This window comes from Amblyomma maculatum, chromosome 8, assembly GCF_055883805.1.
Source record: "Amblyomma maculatum isolate TAMU_Amacu chromosome 8, ASM5588380v1, whole genome shotgun sequence".
Taxonomy (NCBI): Eukaryota; Metazoa; Arthropoda; class Arachnida; order Ixodida; family Ixodidae; genus Amblyomma; species Amblyomma maculatum.
The window spans coordinates 110,097,549-110,121,439 of record NC_139351.1 but is presented as its reverse complement, the minus strand read 5'-3'; the positions used below and the strand labels follow the sequence as shown (position 1 = coordinate 110,121,439).

The 23,891-nt window shown below is 43.4% G+C and overlaps 1 protein-coding gene across 3 annotated transcripts; it reads right to left on the bottom strand.

Moving 5' to 3' along the window:
• Positions 1-1,501: 1,501 nt before the first annotated feature.
• Cmpk (cytidine/uridine monophosphate kinase Dak1) lies at positions 1,502-18,541 on the bottom strand. 3 transcript variants are annotated; one of them, XM_084577202.1, is made up of 7 exons: positions 18,292-18,541; positions 17,629-17,728; positions 15,171-15,317; positions 12,535-12,672; positions 8,087-8,166; positions 4,259-4,358; positions 1,502-2,802 (listed from the first exon to the last, which is right to left on the bottom strand). In XM_084577202.1, the coding sequence occupies exons 2-7, from the start codon at positions 17,710-17,712 to the stop codon at positions 2,761-2,763; spliced, it is 591 nt and encodes a 196-aa protein (XP_084433328.1). In that variant the 5' UTR covers positions 17,713-17,728; positions 18,292-18,541; the 3' UTR covers positions 1,502-2,760. The 3 variants fall into 3 exon arrangements, with proteins under 3 accessions (XP_084433328.1, XP_084433326.1, XP_084433327.1); XM_084577200.1 differs by lacking the exon at positions 18,292-18,541 and adding an exon at positions 18,102-18,276; XM_084577201.1 differs by lacking the exon at positions 18,292-18,541 and adding an exon at positions 18,007-18,116.
• Positions 18,542-23,891: the final 5,350 nt, after the last annotated feature.

Genomic DNA, 23,891 nt, shown 5'->3' with positions numbered 1-23,891 from the left:
GATTTTTTTTATGCAGCCCCTAATTATTGCAGACATGTGGTGTAGACAAATCCTACAACATTTCCTACAAGCATTTCAGCCAAACAAGCTCTATAAGCCATTCACTAAAACTCTCAGCTTTTTGGGCCTCAATATATAACAACCCTTTGTGGGCAGAGGTGGAATCGCACTAATCAAACGGCCTAGCAGACAACGCCCACCGCTACAGAAAGAATTGTGGGTGTGCCTTTACCCTTTCATGCTTTCTCTCCTTTTGCCTTCCAATGTAGCAACGCCAAGCGGCCATAAGCTCACACAATGCTTTAATACAATGGCCAACTGTACCTCAATAATTGTAAGTATAGCTATCTACCCAGAAGAGAGATACTGTGCCTTTCTTTCCCTTAAACAATAAGAAATATTCACAGAATGGAAGGGTAGCGTTTAATTCTACTGGAGCTGAGCATCTTTTAAAGTTGATTAATGTGCAGTCTAATCGCAAACTTGAGTGAAAAAAAAAAAAAAAAAATCTAATTCTGCAGGGAAAAGTAAGTACCCACAGTCACTGAAATGCATGAAATCTATTTCTTCACCAAAAATTGGAAAGGTGCTCCTCACCTTTAAACCGAGGTTATGCAACAGGGAAAGCCTTACTACAACAGGGAAGTGTTTGCATGCATACTGGCCAATAAATCACACAGGTCAAGACCCCTACCTCTCCTGGGAAGCAAAACAAAGATAAGAGGAAGAGCCGAAGACTGGTAAAGGTCGAGACAATTAACTTTTTATAAGTGCGCAGCGTATCCAGCAGGCAATGCAATACAGAAAAAAAGCCAGAATACAGGCGACACGAGAGTGTCCTGCTGGCATTCCCATGGTATGCATGCACGTGCAGTGGCAGACCTAAAACAGGTGGTGTGTGCTGTACAGTAGACCTCAAAAGAGCGGCATATCAAAGCAGGAGTTGCATTGCGCGACTCTTCAAGGGAGCAATACTTTCGTACTACAAGCGCCCATTTTACATTTTGTCCCTACAAATGCTCATTAAAACGCTGTAGAGAATGGTAGCAGACACTCTGGAGGCATAATGGAAGGCTAAGATTAAGCGACTCGAAAGAAGTTTTGTTTGTATAATGAGGCCTCTGAAGAGCGCAGCATCTGCAATGGGGCTCTGCACTTATCTTCGTATCAGTCTTACCTGAAAACATCTTCCATAGCTTTCTCAAAAAAGGGGCACCTGGAAGCTTCCCATCGAAACAAGGCAGAGGGAAGCAAATTTCCCGAGATAACTGTTCGTAAATTTTCACCCAACATGCAGTGTACTTCCTTTGTTCACTGCATTACATTAGCGTTTTTTTTTTTCTTTCCATTTCATGTCTGCAAAAGCAATCCTCGTGTTATAATACCAGCTGCACAGAACTCTGAAAAATATGAACAAGGCCAAATATGCTCGCTTATTTGCAGGGAAGGTTGGATTGTATTAACCTGCAGTCAAGAGCAGTACACTGTAAGCAACACACAGTTCTACAAGGTAGTTCGTTTTATTTATTGGACAAGTAAATACATTATACTGATTAATGATGACAAGAACAAGCAGGAAATACATAGGCTAAAAGCACACCCAGTGACAAACAATGCCTCCATTTCATTTCAATGTCTAAGCATTAATGTCAATTCCTACATTTGCATTTCCAGGCAGCCTAGGATAATGTGGGAAAAAAAATCTCATTGCTTCATTAGAGTGTGCATGTCTTAATGATTCATTATGCAAGCATAATGAGCAGAGAAGGGCTAAGTATGCACCGAATAAAACGCATAACATTCACCGGTTTCCAACAGCATCTTTTCTGAACCATGCATGTGCTATACCAATGTACGCTGATGTCATAACACAATCTGAACGCACGGGCAATGTAAGAAAATGATCTTTCCTTACTGCAATAAGAGTATAATTACATATATCTAATGTATAGTACAATAATTTGTAATGCTGACGTACATGTAAGAATGATTTGCAAAGAGAAATGAAGGATGCGTCAGTCAAGCGACGCCGACCTTCAATTACAAGAAATTCGAAGGCAGCTATTCACCAGGATGTCTTCCTTCTGTCATCTCTGCTCACATTTAATGCCATGATCCCTAATCCCAGATTTCCAAACAACCTGTAGCCAGCAAGCTGTTACTTTACTTGACAAGGATCACCAGAAGTGTCTGCTAGTCAAATGTAAAAGTCCGACCTCTTGACCTGGCATCTTGACTGCATATTGCATTGCTTTTGCTATAAAAACTGACAATGCATTCTATCTCTAGCTGCGTGCCATACACAGCTGTGACTTTTTTAATGAGGAAGAAGCGATGGTACAAGGAAAAGGAAAGGAGATATAAAGGAAATATTTTCCTTTGGGCTCTATTCTGGACATGCAGCCCGTACTGTCTTCAAACAAACCAGCATGAAAAATGCTCATCTACGTTATCAAAAATGCATCACTTTCCACGTTCCCCTTCACGAGCACGCGACGAAATGAGATTGGTCCACATATAGAAAAATCTCAAATGGAGAAGTGCAAAGCACGAGGGAGGGAGAAAAAGTTAGGAGAGCACAAAACAAATGCCATGCTGCACGAAAGGTCCTTAACGCTCACAACGTCTGGGTAGCAAAAAGGCATCCACAGAACTCTGTTGTCCGCAGAAGCTAAAACTCAATGCCCCAATCAGACGGCTGTAATCTCGACTATGCAAAACAGCTAGCAGTGCCAACTGAGAGAAGCTGGCTCTCCAAGTTCACTTGGCACATTCAAAATGCTTCGCAACACCTTCAAAGACCTGTAAAGCAAAACAATTCGGTTTCTTATTTTATGTGGATTGCTGAAATCACGAAAAACAAAATACAGAAAAGCAAGCAATGCAGCAATACAGCAAGTTTGTAAAGACAGTGTTGTTCCCTTTACCACGCAGGTAACTATTAAAACAAGTGAAAAAAAAAACAGGACCAAAGTGAATTCACTGCAAACCATTTCAAGCATTGCAGTGAGTGTGTGTTCCAACTAAAGAACATTAATGAAGTCAATTTGCTGCCGGGTGTACACATCATCCATGGCAGCTCAATGCACAAACAATGTGTACTTAGAAATTATATCGAATGACCTCAAAGTTCTTGCAATGAGCTCCCAGTACATTGAAAGGTTGCTCAATTTATAAAGAACTCCCCACTTATCCAAACTCACTGCTTCTTCATGCAACAAGATACACAAAACACAGCTTTAAAGGGCAACTGCACAAACTGTAGAAAGTCCTGCGATATTCAAGGATGCAAATCCATGCAGACTGTAGGTGAAGCATGCAAAATTCTTTTTTGCGCTTGCATACAAACTGACAACATAACTGGCGATTAAAACTCAAGCTTCTCTTTGCGGCAACGAAGAAGTGTGGAGAAGCTCCGCAATGACACCACAGAAGGCAATGCTTCTAATTGCCACTGACCTCACCTGCACTGCGTTATTAGATGCCGCCAAACAATGCTTCAATGGCTTTGCTTTCAGTAGCGTCGCATTTAATTCCTTAAAGCAAGCGTTTCTATGCAAAAAATGTACCTATACCATACATGACATCATTATGCCCCCCCTCCCACCCACCTCCATCCGGCAGAGTTCGGTGAAGACAAACCCAAACACAGCACGATTTTAATTGCAGATTGTGCCACTGTTTCAAATGCTGGCGCCAAAATATTTCGCATCCTTTAACTACAAGCTTCAAACATTAAATCTGTAGAATCTCATTGAATTCTGAAACTGGTGCAGTTCTCTTTTAACAGCCATTCCACACATGTTCAGCAGACATAGTACAGTCACTGTGTCATAGGGGTTGACATTAAAGGAATAGAAAATATATAATATTATATATATATATATATATATATATATATATATATATATATACACACAGGAAAAGCTTCAATTTTAGCTGTACAGCTGCAATGAACTGTTAACAGCAACCATCAGGCAACACCATACAACAGAACCACATCCTTCATTTTATTCCAATGCTCCAGCTTTTCTTGTGCATTTGTAAAAGCACACATTAACAATGTTCCAATGCGGCCTTGCTCACCAGTGTCTGCTAAACATACATAAAACAGCAGGTTCGAAAAAGCACACCAACTGTACAGCAACAAACTACCTCAGCTCTAGTGCAAGGACATCATTAGATGATGATGTTCTTGATCATTTATGTCACTCCAGCAATGGTCTCAGGGCATGCGAGAAAGAACTGAGGCACCTACCACATTGGGGTCATTGCAGCTGGTGTCGGCCCTCTTAACCAGGTTCAACTTGTCGTAATACTCCACTATGGGTAGCGTGTCGTTTGTGTATGTCTTGAACCTGCATATGGTATATCAACTTGGATGCTACACCACAACCTTGCATGAAGCAGGCAAGGAAGCTAACATTTCTTTCTTTTCATGGGTAACGACATTGTCCCATTGCACAATGCCCTCGACCAGCTGAGCTAATGCCTTTTTTTTATTCACCTAAGCAATAATAAGAGTTGAACGCTTCCCTAGAGGGTCATGAAAGTTCTATGGACAGCTTTGTAGACGATGCCAATCTGAGGGCACAATCTTCAGCTTTAAAAGAGAGGCCTCCACCATCCCATACACAGGCATTGCATACGTTAAAGTAGATGGACCAATACTAGCGAAGTACTCTCATGGCAGAACAGCACATTGCCTCTCTTAGTGACTGATTGTGCCCCTGTACGAAACACGAATATAATTTCATTGCCAACAAGGCAGGCTTGTGACAGACCATGGCAGAATTTGCATACACTAAAGGAACATTGATGCAGAGATATAATTCTAGGTAAAAGCTAGGCTGTCGCATGCCACAAAATTGTGACCGCACATCACACAAGTATCACTGCGCCCGAGTATCAGGCTACTAGCACCGTACCACTGCCAGTTAAAACGTTTTCAACAAAGGATCTAATTTCCTTAGTAAGACAGCGACAGAAAATGAGATGCAATAACAATGCACGCCACACAGCTACTGCACCCAGTCACCCAGGTGTGGGTGCAACTTCCCAAAGGAGTGCAAGCATCCTTGCATCTGTGATTCTTCATCTGAAAATTCATAAAAGCGGTTCTGCCAGCTGCTGTAACTCTGTAGAAGGTGTTTCGCTATCATTCTCTCATCACGTTAACCAACTGCAAATGCCACCGTCGCAAGCTACAAGCACACAACAGACCATGATTCAATCATTCAAACCAAAATGTACATACTATGGGAGAAAGCGGGCCCCTACCACATGGCATGGGCCTACAAGAAAAACCAAACCGTGGACATTACCAAACAGCGAGCATGGGAGGGCTGGGAGGTGGAACACTGTCCAGCTCGGATGAAAAGAGCCAACGACAAATCATTGAAAGAGCGGGTAAGACCTTGCTAAAGCATTTTGACCCTGCCTTCTCCGGAGAGTGCCCGCACTGTGAAAAAAGGTCCTCGGACCTCTACCACATGGTGCGGGCGCGCCCCTCCAGCCCTGCCTTTACACCTTACTCGAATCCCTCCTGAGAGGACTGGGAGACGACCATACTCGCTTGCTCCGCGACCAACGCCTTTTGGTCGCATCTCATGCTAACGACCATTGCCTCGTTTTTACATTCCCTGCAACATGTTATTCAGCAATATGTACCTTTATGTTTAACAATTATTCATACAGACCACTCCTAAACTGAGGACATACCAAGATCAGCCAGAGGTTTCCTTCATTTCAAAAAGCATCTCCTAGACAGATTAAAGGGGTCATGACAGCCAACAACCGAGCATTAACTGATTATTGCATTTCAATCCCCACGCGTTAAATTATCAATCCTCGAAATTTGAGCTCATTCTGTGCAGTAGATAGTTCTAAAATAATTTTTTTTTATTATTAATATCTTAACTTTCTGGTTTGGCAACCACTGACTGCTGACGCCACGAGATATCATCTCGATGTTGTCTGCTATTCGCGGTGTCGACTGCACTCTTGCATGCATGCCGTGGATGGTGGTCAAAGAGTGTTTTTTTTTCTTCAGCAAAAATATTTTATTCACATATTCTCTTTTCTTGAGAAGCCTTCACTATAATGTGCTACCTTAGTGATCCTCGGACTTGTTTTGGGCTTCATCTAGAGATTGCCGAGGAAGCCGAAATCGACGGACTCAATGCTGTACATTTAAGCATGCAATCAGAAGCATATTAGTCTTATGTTACAAGAGTTAGCTTGTTTCAGCAACAAGCGCTCCCGCATATAAAAAGGCACTTGTCCAACATTTTCTTCCGCCGTGTACATGCGCTGCGAAAGAGGGGAGAGGTTAGCGTTGTGTTACTGATTGCAGAGCTATTGCCAGTCACTCTTTCAGTCCAAAAACCAAGTATAGATCTCAAACAAGCATATACATTGACGCGAGAGTATACGAAGCGGTATCTCTTGATTTGCTGTTACATGCTCATGTTAGTCAGACTGATTATTTTCGGTTGGTAAAGCATTTTTGCAAAACTAATTCTGACCACGGCCAGCGCACGAAAGCATGTGCCAACGCCACTTCAGTCCCGTCATCGCAAAACCCAATGCGATTCGATTGCTCTTCACTGCATGCCCGCACCGAACAAAAAGAGCCTCCCATACGGTGCAACGCATCCGTCCCGCCTCCCTTGTAGTCGCGCGCACGAGTTTAACCGACTCCCGTCACTGTTTCTCCACCAAATGACTCACGAGTGCTTCAACGTAAGCATACATCATGTAGTATTTAGTGTGTTAACCCTAAACTCCCACAGGAATGAGCCGATCTACAAATTGTGACTGCGACCCGGCGTGTTTGTTTACATAGCAACTATCCACTTCTTTTCGCACCGGTTGCACCTTTATCTACCCACAAACCACGACTGCACTGCAAGAATTTCGCCGTGGATACTACACACACAAGCGGCGCCGACAGCTGGGCACAAATACAAGCGGCGCCGACAGCTTTGCAGCCTTCATTGCAGACGACGCTCCGCTGCGTATCCTGTGGCATCACATAAGCATTTCAAAATGGCGGTCGCTCTCGATGGGAGGAGCTTCTAGATTCTGATTTCTATTTTTTGTAATATGCGCCGCGCGCTAGGCACTAACACTTTGCGAGTAGAATCACAGACCTGTATATTATTCATAGAAGTATAAAACAGCAAAACATCGAACGACCCTATCACCACCCCTTTAAGCACACCTGTGGCTGCTAATTTCAGACCTCAACACTCAGAGTATTAGCAGAATACTGCAGGTCTTGCATATTTGGAGGTGCAATGCATGTCACAAAAGCAACGCAATAAGCAGACACAGGGAGCCTTTCCTTGAAGGAGGGTTGAAATCTGGGTCAGTTAGAGAATAAAACCAGCCAAGGGACGAGGACGAAGGAAGACGATGTAGACACGGAAGCTTTCCTTGAGCAGCCTGAAGCATCGGAGCATCAAGTATGGTACACCACTGAAGCCCCGTGCACAGCTAGAAATTGCACTGTACGAGAAAACTTTATCCACAGCTGTACGTTACACAAAGCAAGCATCCAAACTCTCCAACATTCTGCACACAATGCAGACCTGCTAAAGCAGAGCTGAGCCAGCTGCAGAGTGAGACAAACTTGGAGCATGCCAACGCTACTAATCTCCCCACACCACCGATGCCTACATAAGCCAAAATTATAAAGAATGCAAACCGACAATATTTAATCAGGAAAACATTTAGGCCAGAAGTCAATATTCTAAATGCTTCACTTGCTATTAGGCAGATTTTTTACTCTCTGGCTTAGTTTATAGTGACGTGAGTGTGTGTCAGTAGCGGCTTTCACTGCTGACATGCATGTATTCCTCTGCATGCTTGTCTTCTAGTTAGAAGAACATAGAAGATGACACTGAAAGGAAGGTGTTCCCAGAATTGCAGCGCAACATAGACAAACACGTAGAGAGAAGCAACACAGGCACTTGTGTTGTGTTTCTCTCTAGGCGTTTGTCTACGCTGCACCGCAGTTCTGGGTATTATGCCCCAACTCACCCCACAAGCTGTTATTCTAAGGAGTTCCACTAATACAAACCTCTTGTGGAGGCTTTCAATGTTGTCGTCTGTACGCCCGCTGCCTGCCTGACCTCTGTTGAGGCACCGCTCAACACAGACCTGCAAGAAAGATCAGCATAGCAAGTTCTATAGGACCACAAATCTCACGAGCCAACCTTCATTGCATGAACCTTCCCCGTTGGCCTTTTGGATATATATACTCGCTTAAACAAGCAGCTTCAACGGTTGTTCAATGCAGCAGCAGTCGACTATGAGTAGATGACAGTTATGAAAAACCAATTTCAACCTTTTCATTATGCAACCGTGCCACTTGCGGTCATTCAATAAATAAGGAATGTACAATTCAATCTTTCTTACTTATTGCATGCTTCACGTTACTGAATTGCTATTTCTGCCAAAAAAGTTTGGGAAATGTGTGTCCCACAGCTCGAAGGGTCAGTAATGCTACAACATTGACAGCCAATAATGAAAGGATGGATTCCTTGGATGGAAAGATTCCCTGTGCATAACAGACAGCAGTAAACGAAAATGTACAAAATTCAAGAAAACGTGAGATGAAACCTTTTTTTTTTATTCTTGTTAGTATAGTAATTTTACTGATCCAGTGCCCAAACTGGACATTACCGATCAAAACCATGTGCTTCATTTACTGCCACAGGGCCCCTTTGATGCAGCGCAAGGTGAAGTGAATCTGAGAGGCATGACTGGTTTCGGTGCAGGGACATCATATTTCTGAAGCTGTCTAATGTTTGCATGTTTATACACTGGATCCATTTATTGAGAGCTGCATAAATCTATTTAAGATGAACTTTGTAAACATGAATTGTCAGATAAGGTGAACACCTTGAGACTATTGGTTGCATTCCAAAGGGGCTTGATGTAAAAAAAAAAAAAATAAAAAAAAAAAAAAAGAAATCTGCTTAAGGTGAACTGTTTCAAGTGTCCTTTGGCTGAGACAAAATTTCTTAGTGACAGCAAATCAAGGTGACTCTGCGTAACAGCAGTCATGGGGAATCAGCACAGCACTGCTTCTGTGCAAGAAAGTGCAATTCCACAAGATGGCTCCTGTTCATCATTGAAGAGAATTGCAGGAAAGGAGCCTTGCAGGAGCATAAATGCTTGAAAGGAAGCTTTACTGCCGCATACCTGCGCTGGTTAGAGACCTGATGTGGTCAAATTTCAACACCGCTTGTGCGTCAAGTGCCACATGCTGCCTCCCACAGACTTAATGTCGCATATAAGCACAGTGTGCTCGCTGCTAAATCCGGGCTTAAAAATTGGTCTAATATTTAGCGGACTCCCCAAGACAAAGCAAATTTGCAAAAATGGGAGTAAGAGGGGTAGATGCTAATGAGTAACTACTTCTGTATACCAGGCTTAAAAATGCCGGAGCAGCATTTACAACTGACGGCGTTGCAACGCGCATTATCGCAGTGCACAGCTGGCAAGCTGTTGGTGCTAATACGTGTTCCCTGTTTCATCAGAAAGGCATATGGGGTGCCTTCTCATGGAATGGAAAACAGATAACATTGAAATCTGGGCTTGTTGGTTCATACTTCGGGAGCAGTAGCGCCAAAAAACAAGAGACCAAGAACGAGTAGACACACATAGCACTAACTTCCAACCAAGTTAGCACTGTGTGTGTCTACTTATTCTTGGTCACTTGTCTTTTTGCGTTATTTCTCTGAAGGAAACAGATGAGCTGCAGATTGAGTGATACGAGTGAGACACCACACATGGTTGTACTGTTGGACATTTGCCAAGCTTTTGAAGCAGAATCAAAAGAGAAAAAAAAAAAGGCACCTACAGTGAATACAAGAAAAATGAAATGCTGAAACAAAAAAAATGAAACTAGCTATGCCAATGCCATTTTCAAGTAGAATTACATGAGCTGGTTTCGTGCTGCCTTCAGACAACTTTGTGTGTAGCATAGCTCTATCTGCAATTATCCGCAACCATCAGCAATTTCTGGTCAACAGCAATGCTCTGTGCAATACTATACGACAGTAGAAAATGAAGCTCATTCAGCCGACATGGTGAAATCGAGCACAATGTTGCCAGTTCACCATTTCAAGTGTGAGCCACCACTCCCAATTACTGTGTGTTGTGTTGTGTTGGGTTTTTTGGTGCGTAAGCAACTAAGGCTATCATGCGCCAAGAGCAAGGTTATTTTTTGTGTGCAAAAAAAGGGGGAAAACGAGTGTTCAAACTAGAGTTTGTTTAGAAAGTCTCCTATTACGAAATGGGTTGTGTTGGTTTTTATGGCGCATAAGCTGCTAATGCAATGATGCGGAAAGCTTGAGGTTTAATTTGTTTACTGATGCACACTTGATTTATTCTACAGTTTGTATAAGAGATTTGCTTCTTTTAGAAAACTGAAAACACAAGATAAATCAAAAAATCCATCATCTTCTAAAATCAGTGTAGGGTGAAAAGGAATGTATTCTTTGTAAAATTTGGCAAAAAATTTTTCCCTTATCGTTTCAAGACCTGTGCATGTGTATAAAATGTGGTTAACAGTTCCTCTCCGCAGTTTTCGCATCGGGGTTTCTCTTCTTTTTTTTTAACAAAATATTGTGTCAGGTGTGTGTGTCCAATGCGGAGACGGCATAGTATTACTTACAGTGATGCTACTGACAAATCAGAGTTTGGAGCAATTTTCGAAGCACAGATATTTCCAGTTTGTAGCACAGGAGTGCCGGTTTAGAAGCAGTGTGGAATCCAGAGCACATTGGTGCAATTAGACATTGATTTACAAGCAATCTGAGGCTTGAGGCCTCCTGGGCTGGCAAGAAATGTTGGCAATGTTAAAGTGTGATGCAAGGAGTACTACACCATAAGTTTGTCATTACTCCCTAGAATCACACCTAGGAGGTCTTCAAATCACAATTTTTTACACTGTATAGTAATTAAAAAGAAGACAGCTCCAAGAATTAAAATTTCAAGGGCCAGAAATTTTTGTCTGAGTTACCAAAAGTGGATCTAAACACAATTTAAGATAAAGTTCGGTTTCTTGTATTATACTCTAAAAGACTATTTGCAAGCATGGAATAGCACCCGAGGGCCTTTCCTGTACTCAAGTGCTACAAATAAGTACAGCGGAAATAAAATAAGAGTGGAAAGCATTTTTACTCGACCAGCACCCAGCTCAGGTTCTCAAAAGAATAAAACCACATTTATCAGGAACTCATGGCCCTAGAAAAAAAAATCTCACATATTCTGAAGGTTGAGTCCCTTAATAGCTATAAATATAACTTGGAAAAAAAAAAATGAAAAAAAAAAAAGCATTACACCACAGCAAATAAATGCGAATATAAAAAAAAGCAGCAATCATCTGCCTCGGCACGGAACTAACAGTTTTTCGCAATTCCGTTATGCTGTACTGCAATAAGGGAGCAATTACTCATTGGCATCCACCCAAGCGCAGTGTGTCAACAAACAGGAATATCAAAGGCCTCTCATGGTCTCCACCTGAGGTTCAATGTGGCAGATATGGAGCCTCCTTATGAGCTATGGCATCCATGCAAGAATGGCTTCAGCACAAAAACAGCAAGCAATTCGTGGTAAGTGCAAATTTTTGCACACAGGAAGACCCACATGAACAGAAGCGATGGAGACACACGTACACACCCGAACGGAGGAAAATAACAATGACAACCGACGCGTCGATCAGAGCATTGTAGCCCATGACACGAAGGTCAGGAAATTAAATTGTCTACAATACATCAACCCCCCTCTTCGCATCCAAGTTAACCGACTGGAAACGCTAAACCGGCCAAAGTTTCCGCTAACATGGTGCCAAACACCTGGTATATGCAACCTCAGCTGCCACTCTTTTGTGTATTGGGAGCGCTGCAGCAAAATGAAAGAGTTTGATTTAAGTGAATTCATGGCAAACTACGGTAAAAATTAAGTGTCTTTAAGAATAAAAATTTTGAAATCTGCCTGAATTAACCAAAACTATTAATTATCCATTTCAATTACTGTGAGTCTACGGTAGTTCAAATGTGCTGATGTGTGCCTCTCCAAATTAATTGCGTTACGTGTCCCAGGTCAAGTAGGTTTCGTAGATGCAAGCAACGAGAAAGCTATAGCATTAGCACAGGCATGCATTTTATGCAAGCAGAGAGAAAACCAGACACACAGAAATAATCACAAACCAAGAAAACAAACGCAGCCACTGAAAGCACACGCAAGCGTGGAAAAGGACACATGGAAACTAACAGCACGTGTTTAAATGAGAACTCATCTTAAAGAAAGACACATTCCAAAATGATCCCCCTTTCGCTTTGGGGGAACCTGAGAGATGTCAACATCTGCGTGCATGGACAATTTTACAACAGATGCCCTTTATGGAGGTGTCACAGTTGTCGGGTGGGAACCTATGAGCACGCACTTCACACCACGTAGTTCATCACCACTGAGACGGACACACAGCCATAGCAGTTATGAAAGGGACGGCCTCACCTCCTCGGGGCACTCGAGGAAAAGCACAAACAGCAGGTTGACTCTGTCAGACATCTCGCGATTCCAGCCATCCAGGTTGTCCTTGTTGCGTGGGAAGCCATCAATCAGGAAGTGGCTCTTTCCACTCGACTGCATGGCCTAAACAATAGGAAGCAGTTGAACAGTGCTGGGATCAAAACAGTGAAGCACAACTCATATCGGCCCAATCCAATTAACCTCTGCAGCCTGCTTACGCATATGCAACGGACAATCAATTCTGCAAATGACTCGGCCAAAAAACTGACAAGAGCGCTCGCATCGTGGACAATTTATTTGGCGACAGAATGGACAATAGCGTCCCTGCATTTTTAGAAGCAAACAGCGCGGCAGTGACCATTTTCTGCATTCTCATTTGAGGCTTCACTGAGTGCGCACTGCCGGCAACATCAAAGCAGAACTGCTTGAAAATGGCAAAGGCCGCCTCGGCATCTCTCACTGTGTGACACGCTAGCAGTGGTGCGTTAATTGCACAACATGCCAGTGCCTTTTGACAAGCGCACAGTTATGGCATATTCGAGGAACCATACAAACGAAAGCAAGAAAAACATGCAGTGCCACCTCAAAGCGAAGCTGATCTAGGAGCTTTAATAGCCCCCATCTCCTCAGGCTGGTGTGAAGCTCGTAAAAGCAAAATCAAAACAAGCAGTCAGCCAAATGGCCTTATCTAAGAGATGAGACTACCATGTTTTATCATGTCTGCCATTGCTACACGGTTAGCTCCGCACATACAGGTAAGGTTTCAGTACGGCTATTTTGACAATCCCTTAGTGTGCCAATTACACCTCGACACAACCTGCTTTATTAACCTGTGCAAGACTCATAGCATCGATCCGACACCATAGCCTTACATGGACATTGGCTAGCATTATGCAGACAGTTAGGATTATCTGTATTTCTAAATCAACAAGGGTTGAATTATAAGCAGTTAGTTGCAAGTCTATGAAGCCATGCGGAACAGAGAGGTCGTAGATGCCACCCCTGCCCTCTGGCAACCACACCAGCCATGGCAACCAGATATCCCGTTGTCATTTTGGAGATGATGTAGCCTCGAGACAAGGCTGCGATAGTGAAAAGATGTTCCTCTGGCCCTGTGCCAGGTGCCAAACTGCTCAGGCACGTAGTTCAAGTTATCGGAGGTGAAACAGGCTCACATTTGAATTAATGGGGCATTTTTCTACATAGACTTCTAAGTAGCTTGAGCAGATCAAGCAGTACAGTTCGAATTATTACAGAAAGCTCAGAATTATTGAAGGTCAAATTAAGAAGTTTTCACTGTAGTATAATTTTAGCACAATGCCAAGGTACCAGTACAATTGAGGTTTTGAGGCACTACATACACTTTGGGTGGGATCTTTTGAAGCCCGAGCTTCACTATGCCAAGTAGTTCGAGCCGTCAGGTATGCACGGTTTTCACCTTCAAGTGACCTTGACAGATAATGCATTTCCTTTCTTTTACATCAATTTACAATGGAAGTGAAACCTTCACTCCTCTAGGTATAGCAGGTATTCGTGTGACACTAATTTTGCCCTTCAAATGACCTTTACCTAATTAAGCGTGGGCATCCACGATTTCCTGTTCACCAAAATGTATACTGCACCTTCCTTACCCCAAAGGCTACCTTAAATAGAGAGGCACCCCTGGGTTGTGCGAGGCCACCTTAAACAACTTTGAAGGTCAAAGACAGAAACTGCGCCTTTCCTTTCTTGTAAACAATTTACAATATACAAGAAAAAAACGAAAACATGGTCTTGACCTGGTTAAGTGTAGGTGTCCACACTTCTGTGGCGTCCACTCAAAAATATAAGGAACCTTCCTATCCCCAAAACTCAGGGTTTTCACGAACCTTGATGGTCAAAGACAGATACTGTGCCTTTCCTTTCTTATAAACCACTGTACAATATACAAGAAGAAAATATGAGAACACGACCTTGACCTTGTTAGGTGTAGGTGTCCAGAATCGCCAACATTAATATTAAGTGCCCATCCACAACACACATGGACTCTGAGAACACGCCAAGTTCAAACCAAGACGAACTTCTTTACGGATCACCGGAGTCTCTTCCTAGTCATAACCAAAGAAAAACCTTCTACTCGATAAAGAGCTTTACTATGGGCAACCATGCTTTAGCTTTCACTTCATACATTTAGCCGAAGCTATATCTAGAATGATGTCTCCACTGTTTCTCTCTTTTTATACTAGTATACGGGCATACCTCCAGTGTCCCAGCGAGACACACAGTGGTGCTAGTCGGTACACAGCTGGGGGAATAAACGTACACAGGCGAGAAAACTTTGAAATGCATATGGGGGAAAGTATATGGCCCCGTGTGAAAGAAAGTATCCTAGTCACCTGTGTGTGCCCTTCTGAGCAAAATGAGAAAAAGAGAAGTGTATCACCCACAACTAGATCACTCAATGACTTATCAATGTCACATGTACCCTTCATGTGAAAAAATAAAATCTTTTCATGTAAGCCAATTTTTTGTGTACAGTATTGTTAAAATTTTGAATGTTCATGAAAAGAGGTCTATCATAAGCATGCACAGCAAATGTACACACTCTGCAAAGAAAGCCAGGAACAGTGTATCCCGCCTACCCGATCCAGCAGTCGGCAGGTGATCTCAACGGGTACAATGGTGCCATTGCGAATGTGGTGGTCGATGACCTCGCCAAACTGGGATCCCGGGGTTCCTTGTTCCTGCCGTAGGAGGTCTCCCGCAGACAGGTGCTTGTAACCGAATTTCTGAGCACAGAAGACAGAGTCCCAGAGGATGAAGTTACTCCATGACTGCCTTGTTTGGTTGGTTGGTTGGGTTGGGTTTTTTGGCACATACCAAACACTAGGTTGCTGAGCTTCCTTATGAGTGAAAATGAAGTTTAGAAAATTACAGCTGATTTAGAATCCCTAACTCTTCCAGAAAACTAAAAACAGATGAAATTTCAGCACGTTTTCAAGCTGGATTGAGAGTGTGAAGCATTGCAAAAAAATGAAAACAAAAAGAAAAGTAATGCAAGGAGTTAGGTCTATACTGTCAATCACCATAATGTGGCACTAGGTGAAAGGTCTACATCAATGATCCCAATTTGGGGCTTATTAATACAGTCAGCACAAGAATTGAATGATTTTGTTTTATTTTGCTGAAGCTCATAACTGCATTGTATTTAATAAGATATCATTAAGGAGTTTCTTGAATTGTATACTTGCATATGTTATACAGGAAAATCAACAATTAAAAGGATCTTCAAGGAACTAAAGAAAGAAACTAACAAAATGATAGGCTTTTACTCAAAATCTATTTTTATGCACTGTCAACGTCAAATGAAAAGCAAAAAATATAACTGCAATTGGAACTTTACATTGAGGATAACATAATCACATAGCATGCTGTAGAAAATTAGCACATGCATATAGGCCGCATGAATCTCATTGGTTGTCTTTGAATTTTTTTACCTTCAACAAACCACTTTCACCCAGAATGCTGCCTGATAACTGGAGACTAAAATAGTACCAACCATAACAGCATGAATGCGAACAAGCCTGTAATTACTGATTCGTTGCACAAGCGTCAGAAACCTTCAAGCTTTCAGGTCAGAGCACACAATATTGTTTCTAGGCATATCCAACAGTTTTAATCACCCAACAGTATTATTAGTGCAAGCCAGCATGACTCTGCGCAAAAGGTGTCTACACCAACTCAAATGGTAGAAACGTGGCAGGATTTTTGTGACAACAGATAAAAAATGACAGTGACCCAATTTTTCTAGACCTCAAGAAAGCTTCTGACTCAGTTACCTCAGAAAATTACTAAGCAAATTAAAACCTGTCTTGAGGAATGCTTATATTGTTTTGTGGATGGAGTTTGTCATAACTAACCATCAGCAGTTTGTAAATATCCAAGGTAATAAGCCGAACATAATACATGGTACGTCAGGGATACCACAAGGCTCACTGATGGGTCCTTTAATCTTAATTTACATAAATTACCTTTTCAGAGAACTCTTAATCGAATACAAATTATTTGCAGATGACAGAGAAATTTACACTGACAATAGATTCACTGAAAATGTAACAAAAACTCGACAAGTTTTTGTCATAGTATACCTGGTGTAATATATAGCAGATGTGGATGAACCCAAAGAAATCTGTGTGTGTAGCTGTATCCGCATAAACATCAGCCAATGGTAGTTGATTACACATTACAAGGAAGCATACTTAACCGAATAGCCAAGTGCAAGCATTAAGATTAATTTTTCTTCTAAGTTGAGCTCGTAATTGCGTGTTTTAGATGTAATTGGCAATGCCAATAAGATTTTAGCATACATAACACAAGCACTTAAGTTGTTTTTTGCCAAAAGATTATTGCATGTGGAATTCTGGCCCACCCAATATTAGAGCAGGCCTATAAACTGTGGGATCTGCACATTCAGTATCTGGTTTCAGAGCTGGAACAAGTGAAAAGACATGCACCCAGAACACTCCATAACAGAACAAGATAGAAGAGGAGACAAACCTCTGCTCTATCCTAAAGAATCTAGTTCTTGTTGACAAATAATATCATATAAAAGAGCCCATTAACAAGCATGCCGAAGCAGTAAGGTTTTCAAAGGACTGCTTGAAGTGCTCCCCATTTGTTCAAACAGCACGAGATTGAAATAAGCTGCTCAATCACGTTGTATATGTGCAAAGAGATATGAGAAGTATTCCACTATGTTGCACGATTTACTGCATTAGCACTGGTCACATATTATTTATGCATTTCTGTCATCATGACTTCACAGTATGTATATTCTGATCGTTGTTATGGCCTGTAAGCTTGTGTATTTGCTAATAACGCATGCCCACCTTGGTCCTGAACAGAACTGATAGTATATAAACAAATAAAAATACGGAAAGCAACTACTTAAAGCATTCACGCAAGCAGGTACGAGTAAATCGCAGCATATCTCTGTCACATAATAAAGTTACGAGCCAATGACGTGCAAAAAGGCACAAATGAAACAAAACTCTCAGAAACAGCGGGAGGCCACCAGGATAGTTCGCAAACGTCGCATACCTCAACCAGCTTCTGACACTGCGTCCCTTTCCCAGAACCGGGAGGGCCCAGGACGAAAACAACGTATGGCTTAGGTCCAGACATAGATTTCAGCGGGCCCCTGTAAAGGAGAGGGCAAAGCGTAAGTTGAGGGCAACTCAAGGACCATGATGTGCAACTAGCATCGCGGGCAAGACAGCCTCCACACCGACCCAATACGCATGCACTACCAAGTAAACTGTGCACGCCGCTACCGGCGCGGAAAATATGGAAACCAAGGTGTATACACCATGGCGGAAACTACAACTAGCTCTGTGCAAGCAGCATGCCGATTACCCTCCCCGTCAGCAACAGAGGTGCTGGATGCCTACATGTTTTACACACGCTGAATTCGCTCACATTCGCAGAATAAGCTGGGCCGAAAGCTGGAAAGAGAAATGCCGCGGCCGCGGGGATTGTGAAGATGCCATGCGAATGAATGAACGATCACGAACCACGCCTCGCTGACACGTGTCAACAGTCCCGCCGCACGTGCATAACGTCCAAGCGAGAGACTACTAATAAAGATGGGCACGTGCATCACTCGGCAAATGTACGAAGACGAACAACGAAACCAGCTGAGCCATGCTACGCTGAGCCGTTGACCGTAACCCACGGACAGGGGCGCTCTGGTAACACACCTACCTGCTTCTCAACTACAACTGTATGACCACTGCGTCGCGGACGGGTGGCCTATAATGAAAATGTTGTGAAAGACTCCCAGGCTATGTATAAATCACTCAGTGACGCATTACTTCCCAGTTGGCAAGTTCTCAAATTGCTGAGGCTGATTTGTTGTAATTCGTTTCGCAGATTTGGTAAAGCGATGGTGGAAAAGGTAGCGCAGTAGATAGTGTTCTAGAATTTGGAAGTGTGCCGTCTTCGGCGCGCGGCAATGGGAGCGACGTGGTCGCCGGAGCGATGAAAAGCGTAGGTGGCGCTGTCAGCCGTAGGAGCGCATCACAAGCACGCGCGCCGAAGAGGAAACGCTTGGGGAGTCTGCTTCTGCGGCTCGTTTCCTGCGTGAATTTTGTTGCATCGCGTTGCTTCTCCGGCTGTTGTACTATGGCGCGTTGTTGAGCGAAGAGCGATGATTGCTCAAGCAGGAAAACACATGTTTGCAGAGAGCACAGTAACAGTTCCGTCCGTCTCGTATGACTTTGCCCCCCCCCCCCCCCCTATTTTACTGAATGCTCTTTTCCTGCCTTTCGTTCTTTCTTCTTGCTCATTGCGCGCTCTTTCTGCTGCCTTCCCTATTCGAACCCTTCCCTTCTCGAAATACACTCAAAGCATGGTTGACTCAAAGCATGGTTTGCTAAGCAACAGCTCCGCGGAAGGCCTTCGGGTAACTTTGCTGTCCACAGTCGACCTTATTGACTACTTATCTGCAAAATGCGGTTTTACATACATTATCACATCGAGACTAAGCCAAGACAAACTAGAAAACCTCTTCGGCATCGTGAGGCAATTTAATGGCTGCAACGATATCATCCAACGCCGGCTCAATTTTTAGTGACAGTTAATGCCCTGGCATTTTACAACTTAGCGAAGCCCCCAAAAACAGGAAATTGTAATGCTGAAATTGTAAATGCCTTCCTTGAAATTAGCCGTACAAGCGAGAAACCTACACGGCTTCTTTCAAATCCTATTGATGAGCTTGGCCGTTTGCTTGACGAGGGAAGGCTCGAGGACGTCGAAGCTACTTTGAATTCGCTTCTTTCAGATGACCACAGATACGTCACTAGGCACAGTTCTAGCCGTCTCATAGCTTATATTGCAGGATATGTCGCTAGAAAGTTCACGAAGAAGTCAAATGCAGTACTTGCTCCGCTTATCTCACTTCAAGCAAATCGTGCGCGGCACAAAAAGAAGAAAATCAATTTATCTAAAACTTCGACCACGGAGGTCTTCTTTATCCGTCCTCGGAGCTTGCAAAGCTCGTGCACACGCTGGAAGAGTCTTTCACGGTTTTTTTTTTTTTTTTTTTTTTTTAGTTCAAGAAAGATTAACGCAAATAGCATGCGTGAATTTGCTTTGTTTTTGCAAAGCGCAGAGGTTTCCAAGTTTGGTTGCCCTACTCATGACAAAGAAATGACACTTAACATAGTGAAGTTCGACGTCCTCATGCGATTGCGTTTTTATGCCAAGTCGCTAAACCAAGAGCAGACCTCTAAAGCAGAGCAGGTAAAGCACCTAAAGCTGAGGAGGTGCAAGTAATCGCCTTTGAGGACGTCATTCTGCCTTTCTCTTGTGTGTTTTCAAATTTAGCAGCTTAATTTATTCACGGCCTAGTACAGTTCATTATTATTCTCATATAGTTCTGTACAGTTTTATACGTTTGTACCATATTCTTGAACTAAGTCGCGATTTTTTTTTTTTTTTTCACGTCGTCCATTATGTGGTTTCGTTCATTGCTATGTGCTTTCATTCATTCATTTCGTTTTGAGTAGGACTGCCAGTTCATATGTATTCGCCCACATTTAAATAAAGTCATCAGTAAGCGCTGGCATAATTTCTGTCTGCAAGCAATCTTCGCATACCTCTATTTACACGTGGCGCAAAAAGTACGCTAGTCTAGCCTAAAACACCATTCACTGCGTTTTCAGTACGTGCGAGCGTCGATGGAAGGCTTCAGTCTAGCCCGCATAAACCGGTGCATCCAATATTAAAAATTTACATGATCATAGAAATACGTTAGACATTCGTCATTGAACCTCCCGCTAGTGTTCGAGAAATAAAGCACCCAATACGTTCAGGAAATATATCTTGCCGTTGCTTGCCAGTTCGTCGGCAATCTGTATCTTACATTGTCTGACGACGGCCGCTTGCTTTATAGGGAACTAGTTGTTTTGTTGATGAACATAACCGTTTTAATACATTTAGACAAGCGTGGGAGCGACACAATTTATTGCCCCTTCGGAGTCCGATTGAACTAGCGGTGACGGTTCACCCAGCTGTCTGCTCCGCGCTCACTGCGCTCCTCCTGCACACAGCGCCCTCTCTCCTGTCATCGCTGAAACGACCAGCTCGCCGGCGGCAGACGGCACACTTCTCAATTCTGGAACACTATTGCAGTAGCGCTAGGGTGGCTAGAACTTGTAGCGCAGAGCTTTGTAAGCAAGTCGCAATGGACATCAACAAATTTTACAATTTTACAAATTTCTTCTTTCTCTCTCTTTCTTACTTCTTCAGACTATTTGACTGGACATTTAGCATAGAGTTTTCTCTCACTCCTCAATTTTTTCTACCCGTTTCTCCTGGCCTGATCCAGAACTTTGTGATCCCCCGATACAAAGGGGAATGGCCGCATCAGCATCAGCATCAGCATCAGCATCAAAGTGTTCTAAGAACTAGCTTGAGACACTCCAGTATTGTATTAAAGCTTTGCCTCCTAATTACGTTTTTTTAGATTCCAAAATTCAAACTGCAGACGAACACTTTGCATGAGGGTCTCAAATTGAGAGAATATTGCGTTCACTTTGCCATAGCTAGCTCAGGTAGGCGTGGAAGAGAAGGAATCACACCAGGATATTAGAAGAGGAATAGGAAAGAAAAGGAGAGCAGAATTCTCAAACACCCGGCCTGCGAGCCGCATGCCGCATGTCGCCCGCGGAGCTGTGTGATGCGACTCGCCGCCCAGAGCCGGAATAAATAATAAAAAAAAAAAAAAAATGAGAAAAAGAAAGAAAGAAAGAAAAAGGGGGGGGGGGGCTAATGCACATGTAACCCCCCCCCCCCCCTCAATTACTTTTGAGGTCCCTCCTAACTTACATACATGTCCAGTCTTATTTTAACTACACTACACTAAAAAAATTAGAGCACTCCAGAATCTGCATTGGAGTAATGCGAAAGCACGGATGCTCCTGTCGGTTGCTTCTGGTTGCTTCTAGTTGCCCTATTCACTTAATTCTTGTTTGTGAGTGAGTGAGAAGATTTTATTTACACTGACATTGACCTCAGGGCAGGGGCTCAGCCAGGGGAAGGGTCTCCTTGCCGGCTCTCCTGCGCCGTGGCCGCAGAGAAGGTCGCCAGGCGTAGGACGATCTTTTGTTCATCCGAATTTGGGCTGCGGATGTAGGACTCCCAGGTAATTTGATCAAGGGGATCAGTTTCTTTAGCTCCCGGAGATACGAGGAGATTAGATGATTTTGACTCAGAGGTACGTTGCAGAAATTTCAAGCCTCTGGGTCCCCTGTCAACTCATTATGCAGAGTAACATAAGTAAAGAAACGATTGGCCTGAATTTTTCGCCGGGCCCTGCATTCTGAAGGTATTAGGGACCTATCTGGTGGTGTATAGATCATTCTGTTTAGTCTGGGAGTCTCAGAGAGCTCCTTGTAGATGATGAGGGGGTCTTTGCCTCCGGGTAGCGGGGTCTCTACGGCCGCTCGGGTGTATACATCTCGAGCGAGGTGATGGGCAGCCTCATTGCCTGATAGACCCTCGTGAGCTGAAACCCAGATGACTGAAACCTCCCAAATTAGCGGGTGCTTTCTCAGTAGACTGGCCGCCTGCTTTGAAATTAGGCCTTTGCCGAAGTTCCTAACAGCCGCCTTATTATCTGAAATAATAGTTTTGGCTTTAGTGCCTGTACATGCTAGCGCTATCGCAGCCTCTTCATCTATTAAAGCGTTACGCGTATTAATGAATCCAATTACTTTCCGGGAGTGGTTCCCATTTACCACTGCTTCTAGCCAACAGGCAGCATCGCAATAGGCTGATTCCTCAGGAGGGTCGTTTATTAGTTTGCTTTGAATAAATTTCGCTCTATGCTGTCTTCGTTCCTTTCATGAATCGGGTGCATATTCTTAGGGATCGGTGCAATTTTGAATAGTTTCCGCGTCTCAAGCTGCAGGAGTTCAGCGACATAGGGTGGCTCACCTGACTGAAGCTGTAGTTCTTGCAGTATTTTTCGGCCAACTACAGTGGAGTTGAGCCGCCAAATCTGGGCCTCCCTCACCACTTTAGCAATCTCTTCCCAGGTATTATGCATTCCCATAGCTGGAAGCTTCTATGTCGACGAGTTGGGGGGATGCCTAAAGCCCTTTTGAATGACATTCTGGTCATTTTCTCTAACTTCTCTACTTCGCAGGGATTGAGATTGAGAAAGGGGGTGGCATACGCTATCCTGCTTATTACAAATGCACGAAGCAGTTTTATTAGGCAGTGTTCTTCTGAGGCCTTTGTACCTGAGAGAGATTCACCTGAATATCCCCATTACCTGGTCGACGTGCGTCTGAAGCTTTTTCAAGATGATGGTGTTTTTTCTATTCTGCTCCTTCTCAAGCAGGACGAAAAAGGGCAACGAGAAGTCATCCGTCTTGCCTTGGCCGCTGCTAAGATCCAAGGGATCCAGGTCGACGGCTGAGGGGGAGGACATGGTTGGGACAGAGCTTCGCCTCGGATCCTCACCAACCTTTTGACGGGTGCAATAAATGTTATTTCTCTCTCTCTCTCTCTCTCTCTTCTATTCTGCTGTAGGAAATACCTAGTATTTGGTACTTTCAAATTACGCGCCAATTCCTTCTTATGCCCTTTTTAGGCTCTAGTTTCGGTTGCGTGACGTCACATCCTTGACGTCATATCCACTACGGCACCTCTTTTTCTCTTTCCGCTTTCATTCCCACCTTCCTCCCTTCCCCTACGGCGCGGTTCAGGTGTCCACATAACAAGGGTGACAGGTACTGCGCCTTTCCTTTCCTGTTAACCAGTCATTCTAATTTTTTACCTAATTAACTTATTGGCCTAATTATTTTTCAGACACATTACGTCTCCCTCTATCGATTGACACCACTCATTAACCTCTACCACTTCTCAATTACTCGCAACTGCTACGGACACGATTTTGCAGACACGTTCTGCGGACACGGCCTGCGGACACGGTCTGCGGACACGTTCTGCGGACACGGCCTGCGGACACGTTCTGCGGACACGGCCTGCGGACACGGTCTGCGGACACGGTCTGCGGACAGAAATCTAATAAATTTCAAAACCAGAAGGAAACAATGTTAGCCAGTTATATCTGAAACACCTGAAATGGGCGGTGAAAATAAAGGGATAGTAAGGACGTGGTGGAGAAAATCAGAGGTGAGCGACAGGAACTTAAAAACAAGACAGGTTTAAAAAAAAATGAAAGTAAATACACTATTAATGTATACGGTGTTGCAGTTTAGGCATCTGTGCAGCAACTCGCCAGTAAAAATTTTCGGTTACATATTATACGCAACACGACTTGCAGCTCTTCA

What these genes read in the sequence shown, in the direction of transcription:
- Cmpk (XM_084577200.1), bottom strand. Translation starts at nt 18,187, where the DNA reads ATGCACGTGCCCATCTTTATTAGTAGTCTCTCGCTTGGACGTTATGCA. An exon ending in ACACGTGTCAGCGAGGCGTG is followed by an intron (nt 17,729 to 18,101) that starts GTTCGTGATCGT and finishes TCTCCTTTACAG; the next exon opens with GGGCCCGCTGAAATCTATGT. An exon ending in CCTGCCGACTGCTGGATCGG is followed by an intron (nt 12,673 to 15,170) that starts GTAGGCGGGATA and finishes CCTATTGTTTAG; the next exon opens with GCCATGCAGTCGAGTGGAAA.